The 14817-nt window shown below is 41.8% G+C and overlaps 2 protein-coding genes across 3 annotated transcripts in view; both read left to right on the top strand.

Annotated features, from left to right (window-relative positions):
- LOC306943933 (elongation factor Ts, mitochondrial-like) overlaps nt 1-14817 on the top strand; it is a gene marked incomplete at both ends in the record, with an annotated part of 292477 nt that overhangs the window by 23782 nt on the left and 253878 nt on the right. The window lies entirely within an intron of this gene.
- Nucleotides 9550-14367, top strand: LOC306935326 (3-hydroxyacyl-CoA dehydrogenase type-2-like). 2 transcript variants are annotated; one of them, XM_079518327.1, is made up of 3 exons: nt 9550-9774; nt 10835-10909; nt 11333-14367. In XM_079518327.1, exon 3 carries the CDS (start codon nt 12347-12349, stop codon nt 13133-13135), a length of 789 nt encoding a protein of 262 aa, XP_079374453.1. In that variant the 5' UTR covers nt 9550-9774; nt 10835-10909; nt 11333-12346; the 3' UTR covers nt 13136-14367. The 2 variants fall into 2 exon arrangements, with proteins under 2 accessions (XP_079374453.1, XP_079374454.1); XM_079518328.1 differs by having other exon boundaries at nt 9560-9643.

Raw genomic sequence — 14817 nt, 5'->3', positions numbered from 1 at the left:
AATGCTAACATGCTAATGCTAACATGCTAACATGCTAATGCTAACATGCTAATGCTAACATGCTAACATGCTAACATGCTAATGCTAACATGGTAATGCTAACATGGTAATGCTAACATGCTAACATGCTAATGCTAACATGCTAACATGTTAATGCTAACATGCTAATGCTAACATGCTAACATGCTAATGCTAACATGCTAACATGCTAACATGCTAATGCTAACATGCTAAGGGGTCCATTTGGTTTCGCTCAGGGGGGGGGCGGCCCGGTTCTGGCGAGCCGCCCCGCGTCCGAAACGGTTGAGAAATGACAGAGTTACGTGTTTCCCCGAATTTCTCTATTGACTTTCAATGTGTGTGTGTGTGCACATGTGTGCACGTGCGTGCATGTGCGTGTGTGCGCGCGTGTGTGAGAGTTGGTCAGGTGACCTTGAATCATTAACAAAGTATCATTTTCACCTGGGCTAGTCTATGCAATGCAAACAGTATTGAAAGTTAAAAGCACACTCACTGTCTATGAGAGAACGTATGTCCGAACAAATTGCTCTATCGCAAAAAGTAAAAGTCGAATGCGATTTTTGTTTTCGCCGTGAGTGACCCGAGGCATTGAGGTACGCCGCGTGCGATCGTGGTATTGGTACGATAAAAAACGTGGTTATAAGAGCGAGTTAAGAATTGTGCTTGTGATGAAAAAATTGCTGACTCATTCAGATATTTAACATGGAGTTTATGACACATTATGATGGTACACCTGTCGCTTTCAGGGCTGTAGTTCACGTACTGTATGTATCTGGGCTATGGTTGTGACATTGGGTGAAAGAGGACGAAACCCATGCGTGTAAAGTGAATATTTTGGCCGTGAGGACGATTTGTTTGGAGAATTTCGGTATAGTCTTCACATTGGCTTCCCACTCTGATCCGCTCTCTCTCTGGGCTCTGGGCGTGCGACACTCTGAGTCGAGAATATTGCTCAGAACACACACACTTTGAACTGCGATAGCGGGCAAACCGTGCAACGTATTCGAATTCCGTCTGAACCGCCACAAAGTGGATGGCCTTGTGTGATGTTTGACGTTTAAATCGTGTTTCTACGTACCAGTATGCCAGAGCAATGTGGCTCCAAAGTAACGGGTCGTTTTCTGTTTTTACCCACGTCTCCCCATCGACTTTGAATGGGGCATTTTTCGCGTTGTTTATTGCGAATTACGTGGGCACGGTAACGCGAATCGGAAAGAAAAGCACAAGCACACCATTCCCGGCCGAGCCGCACGTTTTGATGTATATATTGCGGGGCTTTGGCAAACCGTGCGGCCGGCCATAGACGTCGAAGTTTCGCGTATTGGTGATTATTACGATTATTATTACGATTAAGTATGCGTTTTAGATTTCAACCTGTGTTTCTGCCATTGCATGGCAGGCACCCAGAATTAATGGCATAATAATACACAACTGTATTACATTTAACTTTGCAAGTGCTTTTATTTTTATGAATTATTTTTTTTTTAACATAAATAAGGCTCTTATGTGTGGGACATGTTTTTTCCACTTTTGTCCATCTCAAGAATGAGTGATATATATATATATATATATATATATATATATATATATATATATACATACATATACACATACACATACACACACACTCATTTCCTTTCCTCATGCCTAGATCACCAAGCCAAACATTCCTGTTGCCTCTTGAGACCTAAACCCCAACAACCACCATTCTGCAGCTCATAATGTGCGTCCATACCAAGTTTGATCTTCCCCTCTGAAGTGTGTGTTGCTCGAGTGGACCATTAATTCTGGGTGCCTGCCATGCAATGGCAGAAACACAGGTTGAAATCTAAAACGCATACTTAATCGTAATAATAATTATCAATACGCGAAACTTCGACGTCTATGGCCGGCCGCACGGTTTGCCAAAGCCCCGCAATATATACATCAAAACGTGCGGCTCGGCCGGGAATGGTGTGCTTGTGCTTTTCTTTCCGATTCGTGTTACCGTGCCAACGTAATTCGCAATAAACGACGCGAAAAATGCCCCATTCAAAGTCGATGGGGAAACGCGGGTAAAAACAGAAAACGACACGTTACTTTGGAGCCACATTGCTCTGGCATACTGGTACGTAGAAACACGATTTAAACGTCAAACAGCACACGAGGCCATCAACTTTGTGGTGGTTCAGACGGAATTCGAATACGTTGCACGGTTTGCCCGCTATCGCAGTTCAAAGTGTGTGTGGTCTGAGCAATATTTTCGACTCAGAGTGTCGCACGCCCAGAGAGAGAGCGGATCAGAGTGAGAAGCCAATGTGAAGACTATACCGAAATTCTCCGAACAAATCGTCCTCACGGCCAAAATATTCACTTTACAGGCATGGGTTTCGGTAATTTTGTAGCCACACTCGTCCTCTTTCACCCAATGTCACAACCATAGCCCAGATACATACAGTACGTGAACTACAGCCCTGAAAGCGACAGGTGTACCATCATAATGTGTCATAAACTCCATGTTAAATGCCTGAATGAGTCAGCAATTTTTTCTTCACAAACACAATTCTTAACTCGCTCTTATAACCACGTTTTTTATCGTACCAATACCACGATCGCACAGGGCGTACCTCAATGCCTCGGGTCACTCACGGCGAAAACAAAAATCGCATTCGACTTTTACTTTTTGCGATAGAGCAATTTGTTCGGACATACAATCTCATTGAGAGTCAGTGGGCCTTTAACTTTCAATACTGTTTGCGTTTGCATAGACTAGCCCAGGTGAAAATGATACTTTGTTAATGATTCAAGGTCACCTGACCAACTCTCACACACGCGCGCACACACGCACATGCACACACATGCACACATGTGCACGCACACACACACATTGAAAGTCAATAGAGAAATTCGGGGAAACACGTAACTCTGTCATTTCTCAACCGTTTCGGACGCGGGGCGGCTCGCCGGAACCAGGCCGCCCCCCCCTGAGCGAAACCAAATGGACCCCTTAGCATGTTAGCATTAGCATGTTAGCATTAGCATGTTAGCATGTTAGCATTAGCATGTTAGTATGTTAGCATTAGCATGTTAGCATGTTAGCATTAGCATGTTAGCATTAGCATGTTAGCATTAGCATGTTAGCATGTTAGCATTAGCATGTTAGCATTAGCATGTTAGCATGTTAGCATGTTAGCATTAGCATGTTAGCATTAGCATGTTAGTATGTTAGCATTAGCATGTTAGCATGTTAGCATGTTAACATTAGCATGTTAGCATTAGCATGTTGGCATTAGCATATTAGCATGTTAGCATTAGCATGTTAGCATTAGCATGTTAGCATGTTAGCATTAGCATGTTAGCATGTTAGCATTAGCATGTTAGCATTAGCATGTTAGCATTAGCATGTTAGCATTAGCATATTAGCATGTTAGCATTAGCATGTTAGCATTAGCATGTTAGCATGTTAGCATTAGCATGTTAGCATTAGCATGTTAGCATGTTAGCATTAGCATGTTAGCATTAGCATGTTAGCATTAGTATATTAGCATGTTAGCATTAGCATGTTAGCATTAGCATGTTAGCATTAGCATGTTAGCATTAGCATGTTAGCATGTTAACATGTTAGCATTAGCATGTTAGCATTAGCATGTTAGCATTAGCATGTTAGCATGTTAGCATTAGCATGTTAGCATTAGCATATTAGCATGTTAGCATTAGCATGTTAGCATTAGCATGTTAGCATTAGCATGTTAGCATTAGCATGTTAGCATTAGCATGTTAGCATGTTAGCATTAGCATATTAACATTAACATGTTAGCATTAGCATTTTAGCATGTTAGCATGTTAGCATTAGCATGTTAGCATTAGCATGTTAGTATTAGCATGTTAGCATGTTAGCATTAGAATGTTGGTGGCAACGTAATGTGCAATATACTTAGACAAAATACCCCATTGAAAGTCAACCAAATGGACCCTTACAGGGTCTGAGAGGCTAAATGTCATCAAATGGTGGTCCGTGGCTCAAATGCTGCACAGAGTTGGCGAGCTCCAGGCACCCAGTCAAATTTCCTGAAATTTGTTTCTAGTTGTTCGTTTGTTCTCCCCACCAGAGACCATGTGCCACGATGACCTATATACTATAGCCTATAGGCCAATCTAAGATTTGACCCAAAATATATTTCAATGTAATTGTTCAAGGTAATTGTTCAAAATCGCATTCGACTTTTACTTTTTGCGATAGAGCAATTTGTTCGGACATACAATCTCATTGAGAGTCAGTGGGCCTTTAACTTTCAATACTGTTTGCGTTTGCATAGACTAGCCCAGGTGAAAATGATACTTTGTTAATGATTCAACGTCACCTGACCAACTCTCACACACGCGCGCACACACGCACATGCACACACATGCACACATGTGCACGCACACACACACATTGAAAGTCAATAGAGAAATTCGGGGAAACACGTAACTCTGTCATTTCTCAACCGTTTCGGACGCGGGGCGGCTCGCCGGAACCAGGCCGCCCCCCCTGAGCGAAACCAAATGGACCCCTTAGCATGTTAGCATTAGCATGTTAGCATTAGCATGTTAGCATGTTAGTATGTTAGCATTAGCATGTTAGCATGTTAGCATTAGCATGTTAGCATTAGCATGTTAGCATGTTAGCATTAGCATGTTAGCATTAGCATGTTAGCATGTTAGCATGTTAGCATTAGCATGTTAGCATTAGCATGTTAGTATGTTAGCATTAGCATGTTAGCATGTTAGCATGTTAACATTAGCATGTTAGCATGTTGGCATTAGCATATTAGCATGTTAGCATTAGCATGTTAGCATGTTAGCATTAGCATGTTAGCATTAGCATGTTAGCATGTTAGCATTAGCATGTTAGCATTAGCATGTTAGCATGTTAGCATTAGCATGTTAGCATTAGCATGTTAGCATGTTAGCATTAGCATGTTAGCATTAGCATGTTAGCATTAGCATGTTAGCATGTTAGCATTAGCATGTTAGCATTAGCATGTTAGCATGTTAGCATTAGTATATTAGCATGTTAGCATTAGCATGTTAGCATTAGCATGTTAGCATTAGCATGTTAGCATTAGCATGTTAGCATGTTAACATGTTAGCATTAGCATGTTAGCATTAGCATGTTAGCATGTTAGCATTAGCATGTTAGCATTAGCATATTAGCATGTTAGCATTAGCATGTTAGCATTAGCATGTTAGCATTAGCATGTTAGCATTAGCATGTTAGCATGTTAGCATTAGCATATTAGCATGTTAGCATTAGCATATTAACATTAACATGTTAGCATTAGCATTTTAGCATGTTAGCATGTTAGCATTAGCATGTTAGTATTAGCATGTTAGCATGTTAGCATTAGAATGTTGGTGGCAACGTAATGTGCAATATACTTAGACAAAATACCCCATTGAAAGTCAACCAAATGGACCCTTACAGGGTCTGAGAGGCTAAATGTCATCAAATGGTGGTCCGTGGCTCAAATGCTGCACAGAGTTGGCGAGCTCCAGGCACCCAGTAAAATTTCCTGAAATGTGTTTCTAGTTGTTCGTTTGTTCTCCCCACCAGAGACCATGTGCCACGATGACCTATATACTATAGCCTATAGGCCAATCTAAGATTTGACCCAAAATATATTTCAATGTAATTGTTCAAGGTTTTTTATGATCCTTGTCTTCACAAATGTGGCCAAATTTAACTGAGGGACTACCATTGGATTTTTTTGAACTTTCGTTTTTTCATGTCATATTGAAAGCAGGGAATCATAGCTTCTAATTGACATTGGTTGTTCAGTTTGACCCACCCGTTTTGGAGATATGGCTTATAGAGTAATGTCTTGCAGAAAACAGTGAGTTGAGAAAACGGGCTTGAAAGGTTCATTTCTGTGGTCTAACATTACACCTAGCTACATGTTTAAGCATTTCATTTCTTGCAATTGATTCAGAATCATGAATAACCCCTAGTTTGACATGCCACACGGTACTTAAAGCATAATTCAAATTTGTTTTTGAATTATTACATTTCTTTTTGCCTTATAGGCCTATAGGTGGTACCCCTAAATGTACCATGATCCACAATTGACATAATCCGATTTTAATATGTTATTTGGATGACCCTAAAGGATCATAAAAAAACGATTACTATTGGCAATTTATTTTGGGCCATGCCCCTTTTTAGCTTAGATTGACTGGCCTACTAGACTAGAGCAGATGAAGGTTGGAAATGCATGCCCCCAGTTATGTCTGTCCCTTTTATGCCCATATATGGAGTCTATGCGAATGTCAGAACACCATTGTGATCAGAACGGGCCAGCTCCATATGGAGATTTAGGGGTGATCAGGTGTGATCAATTGGTTATTTGGGCCCTGTCTCTGAGAAGAGAAAAGCCTGGTCACAATATAAGGCGGAGAGTGCATAGGCGGAAATGTTGGGACGGAACATCCGTCAGTTGTATATCCCCCGGATACAATCGTTTTTTTACCAATCACAACACTTGTTTAATTCACAGAGAATGTAAACAGATTTGAAAAGCGTCAATGTATACTGCTACTTCTGCCAGATTTCAGCTATGCACTCTACAGCGTATATTGTGTCCAGCTTGGGCAGATGCGTTTGTGCTGGTTCCGGACAACTGTGGGGTGCCACAGCCACTGGCTGACTAGGAACGATGCAAGTTGGAAATTAATGCCCACCCAATTATTATGTCTGTGTCCCTTTTATGCCCAAATATATAGTCTATGTGTGATGTCAGAACAGGCCAGCTCCATATATGGAGATATAGGGGTGATCAGGTCCAGAGCCCGGGCAGAGAAGCCGGCGGTGCGAACGGTTCTCGAGTTACATGCATTACAGACGTACGCACGTACAAGACAGACGTACAGAGACAAGGTGCATTTATGGGGCAAACGGTGAGATTTATGTATGTGTCTCTCTGTGCCCCTTTATTCCTATATATGGAGTTCTGTGTCAGGGAACCATGACATGGGCAGATGCCCTGTCTAGAGCCCGGGCAGAGGCCTTTTGTGGCGCTTCTGGACAACCGTTGGTCCGACCGACTCGACACCGGCCAGTTCTCAAGTTACGAGTTATTTATAGTTCGATAATGAATACAATTCATCCTTCTTCAACTGTTTATTATATTCTGCCTCTTGTTTTAGGCTTCAAACATGATATAAATATTATGATTTGACCAATTACATTGTGACTTGTTGATGATTTAATTATGAACATTATTGATGTTATTGATGATCATTATTCTGGATTGAATTGCCATTTATTATTTTGTTTATTGGATATGTTTATTAATTAGAAATATTTGTTTCCTTTTGTACAGCACTGAGCACACTGTGTACCTAGCCGCAATTTGCGAGACAAGATTTTTTTTCTAGTTATCCATTGACAGCCCATTCATCCAAATAGAAAAGTCTGATCTGCTTGTATTAAACAACGTTAAACTCAGCAACATTGCAGCTGTACAAGGCAAGCGTATGTTTCATGAAAATCCACCGTAGACATGTTATGAGCTACTTTCTGCCAAGAAATTCCATGCCGTGATATTCATGCCGTGTTGAGTTTTGAAATGCTCGTCAGAAGTCACTGAACGGCCCTGCGTACCACCTGTTTGGAATTTGCACATAATTCAGGCAGTAGCAGCACGATGCGTTAACACTTACATGACTGAAGTAAGGCTGATCCGGTGGCGGTGTTAAATATTAAATACATTTATTTGAATTAACTACAAATACTAACTTTTCAATGGGACATGTGTTCTAGCTGACAAAGGCTGACTATTTAGTCACCCCACTGCAGGAAACTGCAAGTTCGGGAGAATTGAGTAAAGACATCAGAAAACAAGGAGATGGGAAAGAAGAAGCCAGATGCAGACGGACACAGAGGTTGCATCGTCAACACTGCAAGTGTAGCAGCATTTGATGGACAGTAGGTACTGTAGGTCTATTTCTGATGACTATTATTACAGCCCCCTTAGTGGATTTTCATACTTTAAAAAAATAAAATAATATGCAGGTGATTTGTGATGCCAACCTATCCCTCCTCCATGTGTTAGCCTGATGGCCAGGGTTCACATGACTCCTCTATATTCCGCAATAGTAATGTGGGAATTCAACTGGAGGCTGGTGCATTGTGCGGCAGGAGACATCTCTGGGGGGTGAGTAGGCTGTGATTAATATTACATGCATTTTAATTTGTTACAATTACTAACTTTTCGTTGGGACTTGTGTTCTAGGTGACAAAGGCTGTGCAATGGCTGACTATTTAGTCACAACACTGCAGGAACCTGCAAATGAAACTTCGGGAGGATTGAGGAGAGATTATCAGATAACTATCTCCTCCCCCTCGTCACATCCAATTTTCTGATATCAACTCCACCCTCTCGTAATCCTCTTTGATAACTTCTCCCTTATCTCATCCCAAGCTAATCAAGGCTTGTATTTATACCTCACTGTGCTCAGTCACCTGCATTCATGCTCACATTTTCTTACATCACGCCTTGACCTCATTCTCCTCCTCATGCATTCAACTAATGTTTGTTTTCCTTCTCTCCTATGCAGAATTAGAATCAATCGTTGTCACATCACATTACAAGTAACCTGGACTTCCTTTTAAAGGACTTTTCAACCACTGCCTGGTCTTTAAAATGAGATTGCAGCCAATCACTCACCAGCACTGTGAAGTAACTATTACAATTACAGCAGGGCGTGAGTGAATGAACATGGCGAACATTAGGAGTATCAAGGGCATGGTGGGGCTGGTGACAGGCGGGGCATCTGGACTGGGGAGGGCCACTGTGGAACGACTAGTGCAACATGTGGCATCTGCTGTGATCCTTGACCTCCCCTCTTCTGAGGGACAAGCCCTAGCAGCTAGCCTGGGAGACTGCTGTGCCTTTGCACCTGCAGATGTGACTTCAGAAGCAGATGTGGTATCAGCTGTTGATCTGGCCAGGAAGAAGTTTGGAAATTTGGGGGAAAAAAGCCCCCTCAGTAAGGGCCTATCTTTTGTACCTACAACTGGACTTTCATGTTTTTTTGTAACTTGAGATTAAAAGGGTTTTTTATGTGCAGGTGATTTGTAATGCCAACCTATCCCTCCTCAATGTGTTAGCCTGATGGCCAGGGTTCACATGACTCCTCTATATTCCGCAATAGTAATGTGGGAATTCAACTGGAGGCTGGTGCATTGTAACCTGACTCCGCCAGATGGGGCAGCAGAGAGTACACTGGGTTCCCCCCTCCTGCTCCCATCTGGGAACTCTCAGGCAGACTTGATGCCCGGCCACAAAACGGCCTGGCCAATCAGCAGCAGCTAGAGGCGGGATCAAGGCATACACAGTGCTGCCTACCTCCCCTCATCCCTGCTCACCCTACTCCCTACAGCCCATCACCCCACCATTGAGAGGCACTGACACGACACCCAATCAACCCTGAGTGAATGCCTGGCTTCTTCACTGGCCACGCACAGGTGTGGGAGGTTATATAAGTAGGCCTAGCTGCACTCATTTCCTTTCCTATGCCCAGATCACCAAGCCAAACATTCCTGTTGCCTTCTGAAACCTAAACCCCTCCAACCACCACCATTCTGCAGCCCTCATACTGTGTGCGTCCAAGAACCAACGAAAGTTATTTTATCTTGCACTCTGAAATGCGCGTTGCATGGAGTGCAGCAGGAGTGGGCCATTGTTTGTTTGTTCTCCCCACCTATTCAGAGACGTGTGCCACGATGGCCTAGTATGGACTGCACTGTACATTATGTTTGAGTTGTTGAAGGTTATGTTTGAGTTGTTGAAGGTCATTGTTTACCACTTTAAGTTTATTTGCTTATAACTGAAATTATAAAAGGTGCATTTAAGTTGTTTATCCACTTTTGGTTTAGTATTAAATATATAATGCATTGATCCTGTTTCAACTGTTTATTATATTCAGCATCTCTTATTTTAGGCTTCAGCCTCTATTATTTTAGGCCTCAATCCATTACATGCTATTATTTATTATGATTATGATTGATTTGACCCATTTCATTACGACTTGATGATTCTTTCATCATGAATATGTATACCTTATTTGTTAATTGCATTATTGAATATGGTTTGAATTGCCATTCATTATTTAGTTTATTGGATATGTTTATTAATTCCAAATACATAGATGTGTTTTTGTACAGCACACACCGTGTGTGTACTTAGTCCAATCTGCTTGTATTAAATGCCGTTATACTCACCAACATTGCAGCTGTAAGGCAAGCTTGAATTATCCTCTTTCAATCTGCAAAGCATTTGTTTTTATCAAAAATCCACCGTAGACATGTTATGAGCTTTCTGTCAAGAAAATCTGTGGCGTGATATTATGGAAGTGCTCGTCGTAAGTCACTTACATTTTTTATTTTTTTCTGCAGACCGGCAGATGAGACAATGCAAAGACGCGTTGTCATTATTTATCCATCTATGTACAGTATGTGTCTGTGTATCGCCAAGTTCGCCGAGGGACGGTGGAACTGGAGGCAGTTCCACACCACCGTCCCTCACCGAGTTTGCCGAGGGACGGTGGTGTGGAACTGGAGGGTCCCTCGATACAATCTGTGAAGTTGTGACAGCAATTGCTGTTCTCAATCATAGTTCTGTCTTGGTAATATTATTTTAATGTGTATGAAGCAAAATGGTAATTGTGGTTTTCAATATAAAAATAAAATGTCTAATTATTTCAGTGATAGCCTCAGTAACAATTCCTTTAATACAGATTACTGTCATTCTAAAATATCTTCTCTCTCTTCTTCTCCTTTCATCTCATTCAGGCCCAGGAGAAACCGGCTGGGAGATGCCAACTTTGAGAAGCAGCTCATCTTGAAGAGCAACAAAAAGATTTAAGGGTATATTTTTGTTGTGACCTGATTTATGGGCTATAGAAGTGCAATGTATTGCCAATGGAGATTGTAATGATTTTAAAGAGGTACCATCTCTAAAGCATCTAGAAGTCTCCATATCATCCCTTTGGGTGGTGGGTGAAGATCCATTGCGAGTCGCAGGCGCGGAGAACACATGCCAACACAACAGTGATATGTTGCCAATGTGCATTCTGAAGTTTATTACACACACAGAGTAATATATACAGTAGGACAGATCTATGACGTCCCTATTAGATTATGGAAACCATAAGAACGGAATTATCAATATGCTTATGCAGCTATGTGTCGTCTGAGTCAGGCAGCTGAGGCCGGAAACCATAACAGAGATGAGTATATTTGTGTGCAGAGGTCATAATAATAATAATGGAGCATATCTTGTTTTTACAGGAAGCAAGAAACATCAGATCCACCAGGCAGGGAGAGACCACTGTGACCAGTGACAGGATCTTCATACAGATAAGGCATTTTCAGCCTGGACAGAAAGTACCACTGTCATGAACACTTTTGAACTCTTTTTTTTTTTTTTGCACTATTAGTTATTTATCTGAACTGTTACCAGTGGTGACAGATCTTCACTCACACTGGACAGAAAGTAACTCAGCACTTGACTGACTGTCAGTTATTATTATTAGGGGCCAAGCCCGAAGAGCTATTCTTTTAACCATTTTGACCTCATTCTTTTAGGCTGAACATTGCACTGTTTTGGGGGGTGGAGGGCAAACAAGTCAGGGAAAAAATAATAATGTGGCTGATGTTTAAATGTTTTGCACTTTGAATATTAATTGCACTTTGAGGTACAAGCGTAGTTTCCTACCTCAGCCTGGTGTTGGTAGAGCTAATTATCCCGCCACAGAAATCCCTCAAATCTTCAGCACCCTGTATTCCAATCATCCTGTACTGCTCAGCAGCCAATGTTGTGAAGTATTATAATTCATGTGTTTACAAACATTTTAACGTGAAGTAACTTGTCTATAGTTTAAATATGGAAGTCAATGCTTGTTGGATTGGGTGAACCCTTGCCCAAATTTGGAGTCATGGCATGAAACGAAGATTCCTTTCACGTTATATGCGTATCAAAGAGATGCCCAATGGACATTCAGTCTGCATACATGGAGATATCCCATACTGTATATATTACTAACTTTTTCAAGTCTAATAATCCAATCTCCATATTTGGCCCGGGCTGACCTTGAGCTCCATATATGGACATCTTGTGCTGACATCAGGTCAATGTAGAAACCCCATATATGGATAAACAACTGGCATTGTCATTGTGACATGCATCCAGTTGACTGGCGTTGTCATCGTGACAAGCATCCATTCAAGCCCTATATAAAGAGTAAGCGAATCGCTCACCTTCACTGTGAAGTAACTATTAAGATTTCAGCAGGGCATGAATGAATGAACATGGCGAACATTAGGAGTATCAATGGCATGGTGGGACTGGTGACAGGCGGGGCATCTGGACTGGGGAGGGCCACTGTAGAACGACTAGTGCAGCATGGGGCATCTGCTGTGATCCTTGACCTCCCCTCTTCTCAGGGACAAGCCCTAGCAGCCAGCCTGGGAGACCGCTGTGCCTTTGCGCCTGCAGATGTGACTTCAGAAGCAGATGTGGCGTCAGCTGTTGCTCTGGCCAGGGAGAAGTTTGGAAAGCTGGACTTGGCAGTCAACTGTGCCGGCATCGCCGTGGCTGTCAAGACTTACAACTTTAAGAAGGACATCCCTCATAGCCTGGAGGATTTTCAACGTGTCATCACTGTGAACATTGGAGGGACCTTTAATGTGATTCGCCTTGCAGTTAAGGAGATGGGAAAGAACAAGCCAGATGTGGACGGACACAGAGGTTGCATCATCAACACTGCAAGTATAGCAGCATTTGATGGACAAGTGGGTCAGGCAGCGTATTCGGCCTCAAAAGGCGGAATTGTTGGAATGACCCTACCCATCGCAAGAGATCTAGCACCCATGGGCATCAGAGTGGTCACTATAGCACCCGGTCTGTTCTCCACACCTCTGATGGCTGGCCTTCCAGAAAAGGTTCAATCATTCCTGGCTCGCCAAGTGCCCTTCCCTTCACGCCTGGGAGACCCTGCAGAGTTTGCCCATTTGGTGACATCATTAGCAGAAAATCCCATGATCAATGGAGAGGTTATCAGACTAGATGGTGCAATGCGCATGCAACCCTGAGTGTGTGTATGTGTCCACACAGTCAAGTAGACAAACTGGTAGTTGGTGGGTACCCTCTGGCTGTCATTGAAGATGGCAAACCTTACGCAGAGCTATGAATGGGTGCTCCCCCTAAATGTGATGCCAGGTCAACAGATGGCAAATTCCAATCTGCTCCCTTACTGACTGATGTTAAACTGATGTTTACAGAAGCCACGTTCACACCGCCAGAAGCTGGAAAAATAAAGCAAGCTAAAATGATTTTGAAGCTGCTTTTCTTTCAGAAAGTGGGCGTCAAGGTTATAATTAACAACATTTCAAGAAATTTTACTGGGTGCCTGCAGCTCGCCAAGTCTGTGCAGCATTTGAGCCACGGACCACCATTTGATGGGTTTGACAGGAAAAATCTGCTTCTCATTTTAATCTCAGAAGCTTCTCTTGAGAAACCAGCTTTTATTTATCATTTGAAGATAATTTAAAGATCACCTATGTCTTGTTATGGCTCCTAGTGTGAATACTAGGATCCGTAAACAAGACAAAGGCAAGACGGGTATATACATTAGAGCTGTATTTGAGAGATAAATGAGACATAGGCGAGATACATTAAAGGGGAAAACCACCCATTTTCAACATTTTACTATGTCATTAATATACCTTAGAGCTGTTGTGTGGAAATAATAAAGTCCCCCCATTTTGTGTTTCCTAGAACACAAAATGGGGGGACTGAAAAAAATCATTAACATGGGGAAACGCATCTTGATGACATCATCAAGATGTGTTTCACCATGTTAATGATTTTTTTCAGACCTCTAGTTCTAGGAAACACAGAATGGGGAAACTTTTTTATTATTTCCACACAACAGCTCTAAGGTACATTAATGACATAGTAAAATGTTGAAAATGAGTGGAATGCCCCTTTAAGAGCTATATTTGAGAGATAAATGAGACATAGGTGAAATCTCCCTATTGGCTTTAAGTCTCTTTAGCTTCTCCCATGATTCTCATTGAGTCATACAATAGCCATAATTGAGATTTAATTTCCCATTTCTCACTGAGGTATAAATGAGCCATACCCTTCTCACTTTGAGCTTTAAAGGAGATACAGTGAACATTCTAATAGATATAAGTTTAATTGATGCGATTTGTTTTTTTGTTACAGTTTGACGTTTGTTGTTCCATGTGTTCATGTATGCATTATATTGTCATGTTCGTTATGTTTATGTGCTTACGTTTTGTTCATGTACTGATCGTTGTTTATGCTTTGTGTGTTAATCATTTTTGACATTGTCTATTGAGAGTGAGGGCTCAATAAAATCATCAGTAAACAGAAACGACTGACTCTTTCATGGAGGGAGTGACACAATCCATATATTGTATGAGGGTCCTTTACATGAAAAAGTTAAGAAAACCAGAATATTACAAATGGGCTCTGTATCTTTAATAAACTACAACGTGTCAAAAAGGTGTTTACTTCTAAACTAGGTAAGACAATAAATGACTGCACTGAACTCTGCATGCAGTGTGTGTAATCATTTGGATAGGCTGTGCTTCAGCTTTGCGTTCACTCACAGGTAACCCCCAGTAGTGCCAACTGCTGGAACTATGGAGCAGGCTATGCTGCTGTACTTTTCTTAAATAACTATTTTTTAGAGGTTAGGGCATTGCATTCAATTACCCCCCCCCCCCCCCCCCCCCCTATTGGA

Source organism: Electrona antarctica, assembly GCF_951216825.1.
Source record: "Electrona antarctica genome assembly, chromosome: 2".
In the NCBI taxonomy this organism is placed as follows: Eukaryota; Metazoa; Chordata; class Actinopteri; order Myctophiformes; family Myctophidae; genus Electrona; species Electrona antarctica.
This window is presented reverse-complemented; position numbering and strand designations above follow the sequence as displayed.

Excerpts from the sequence above, each read along its gene's own strand:
- LOC306935326 (XM_079518327.1), top strand. The coding sequence starts at position 12,347 with ATGAACATGGCGAACATTAGGAGTATCAATGGCATGGTGGGACTGGTG.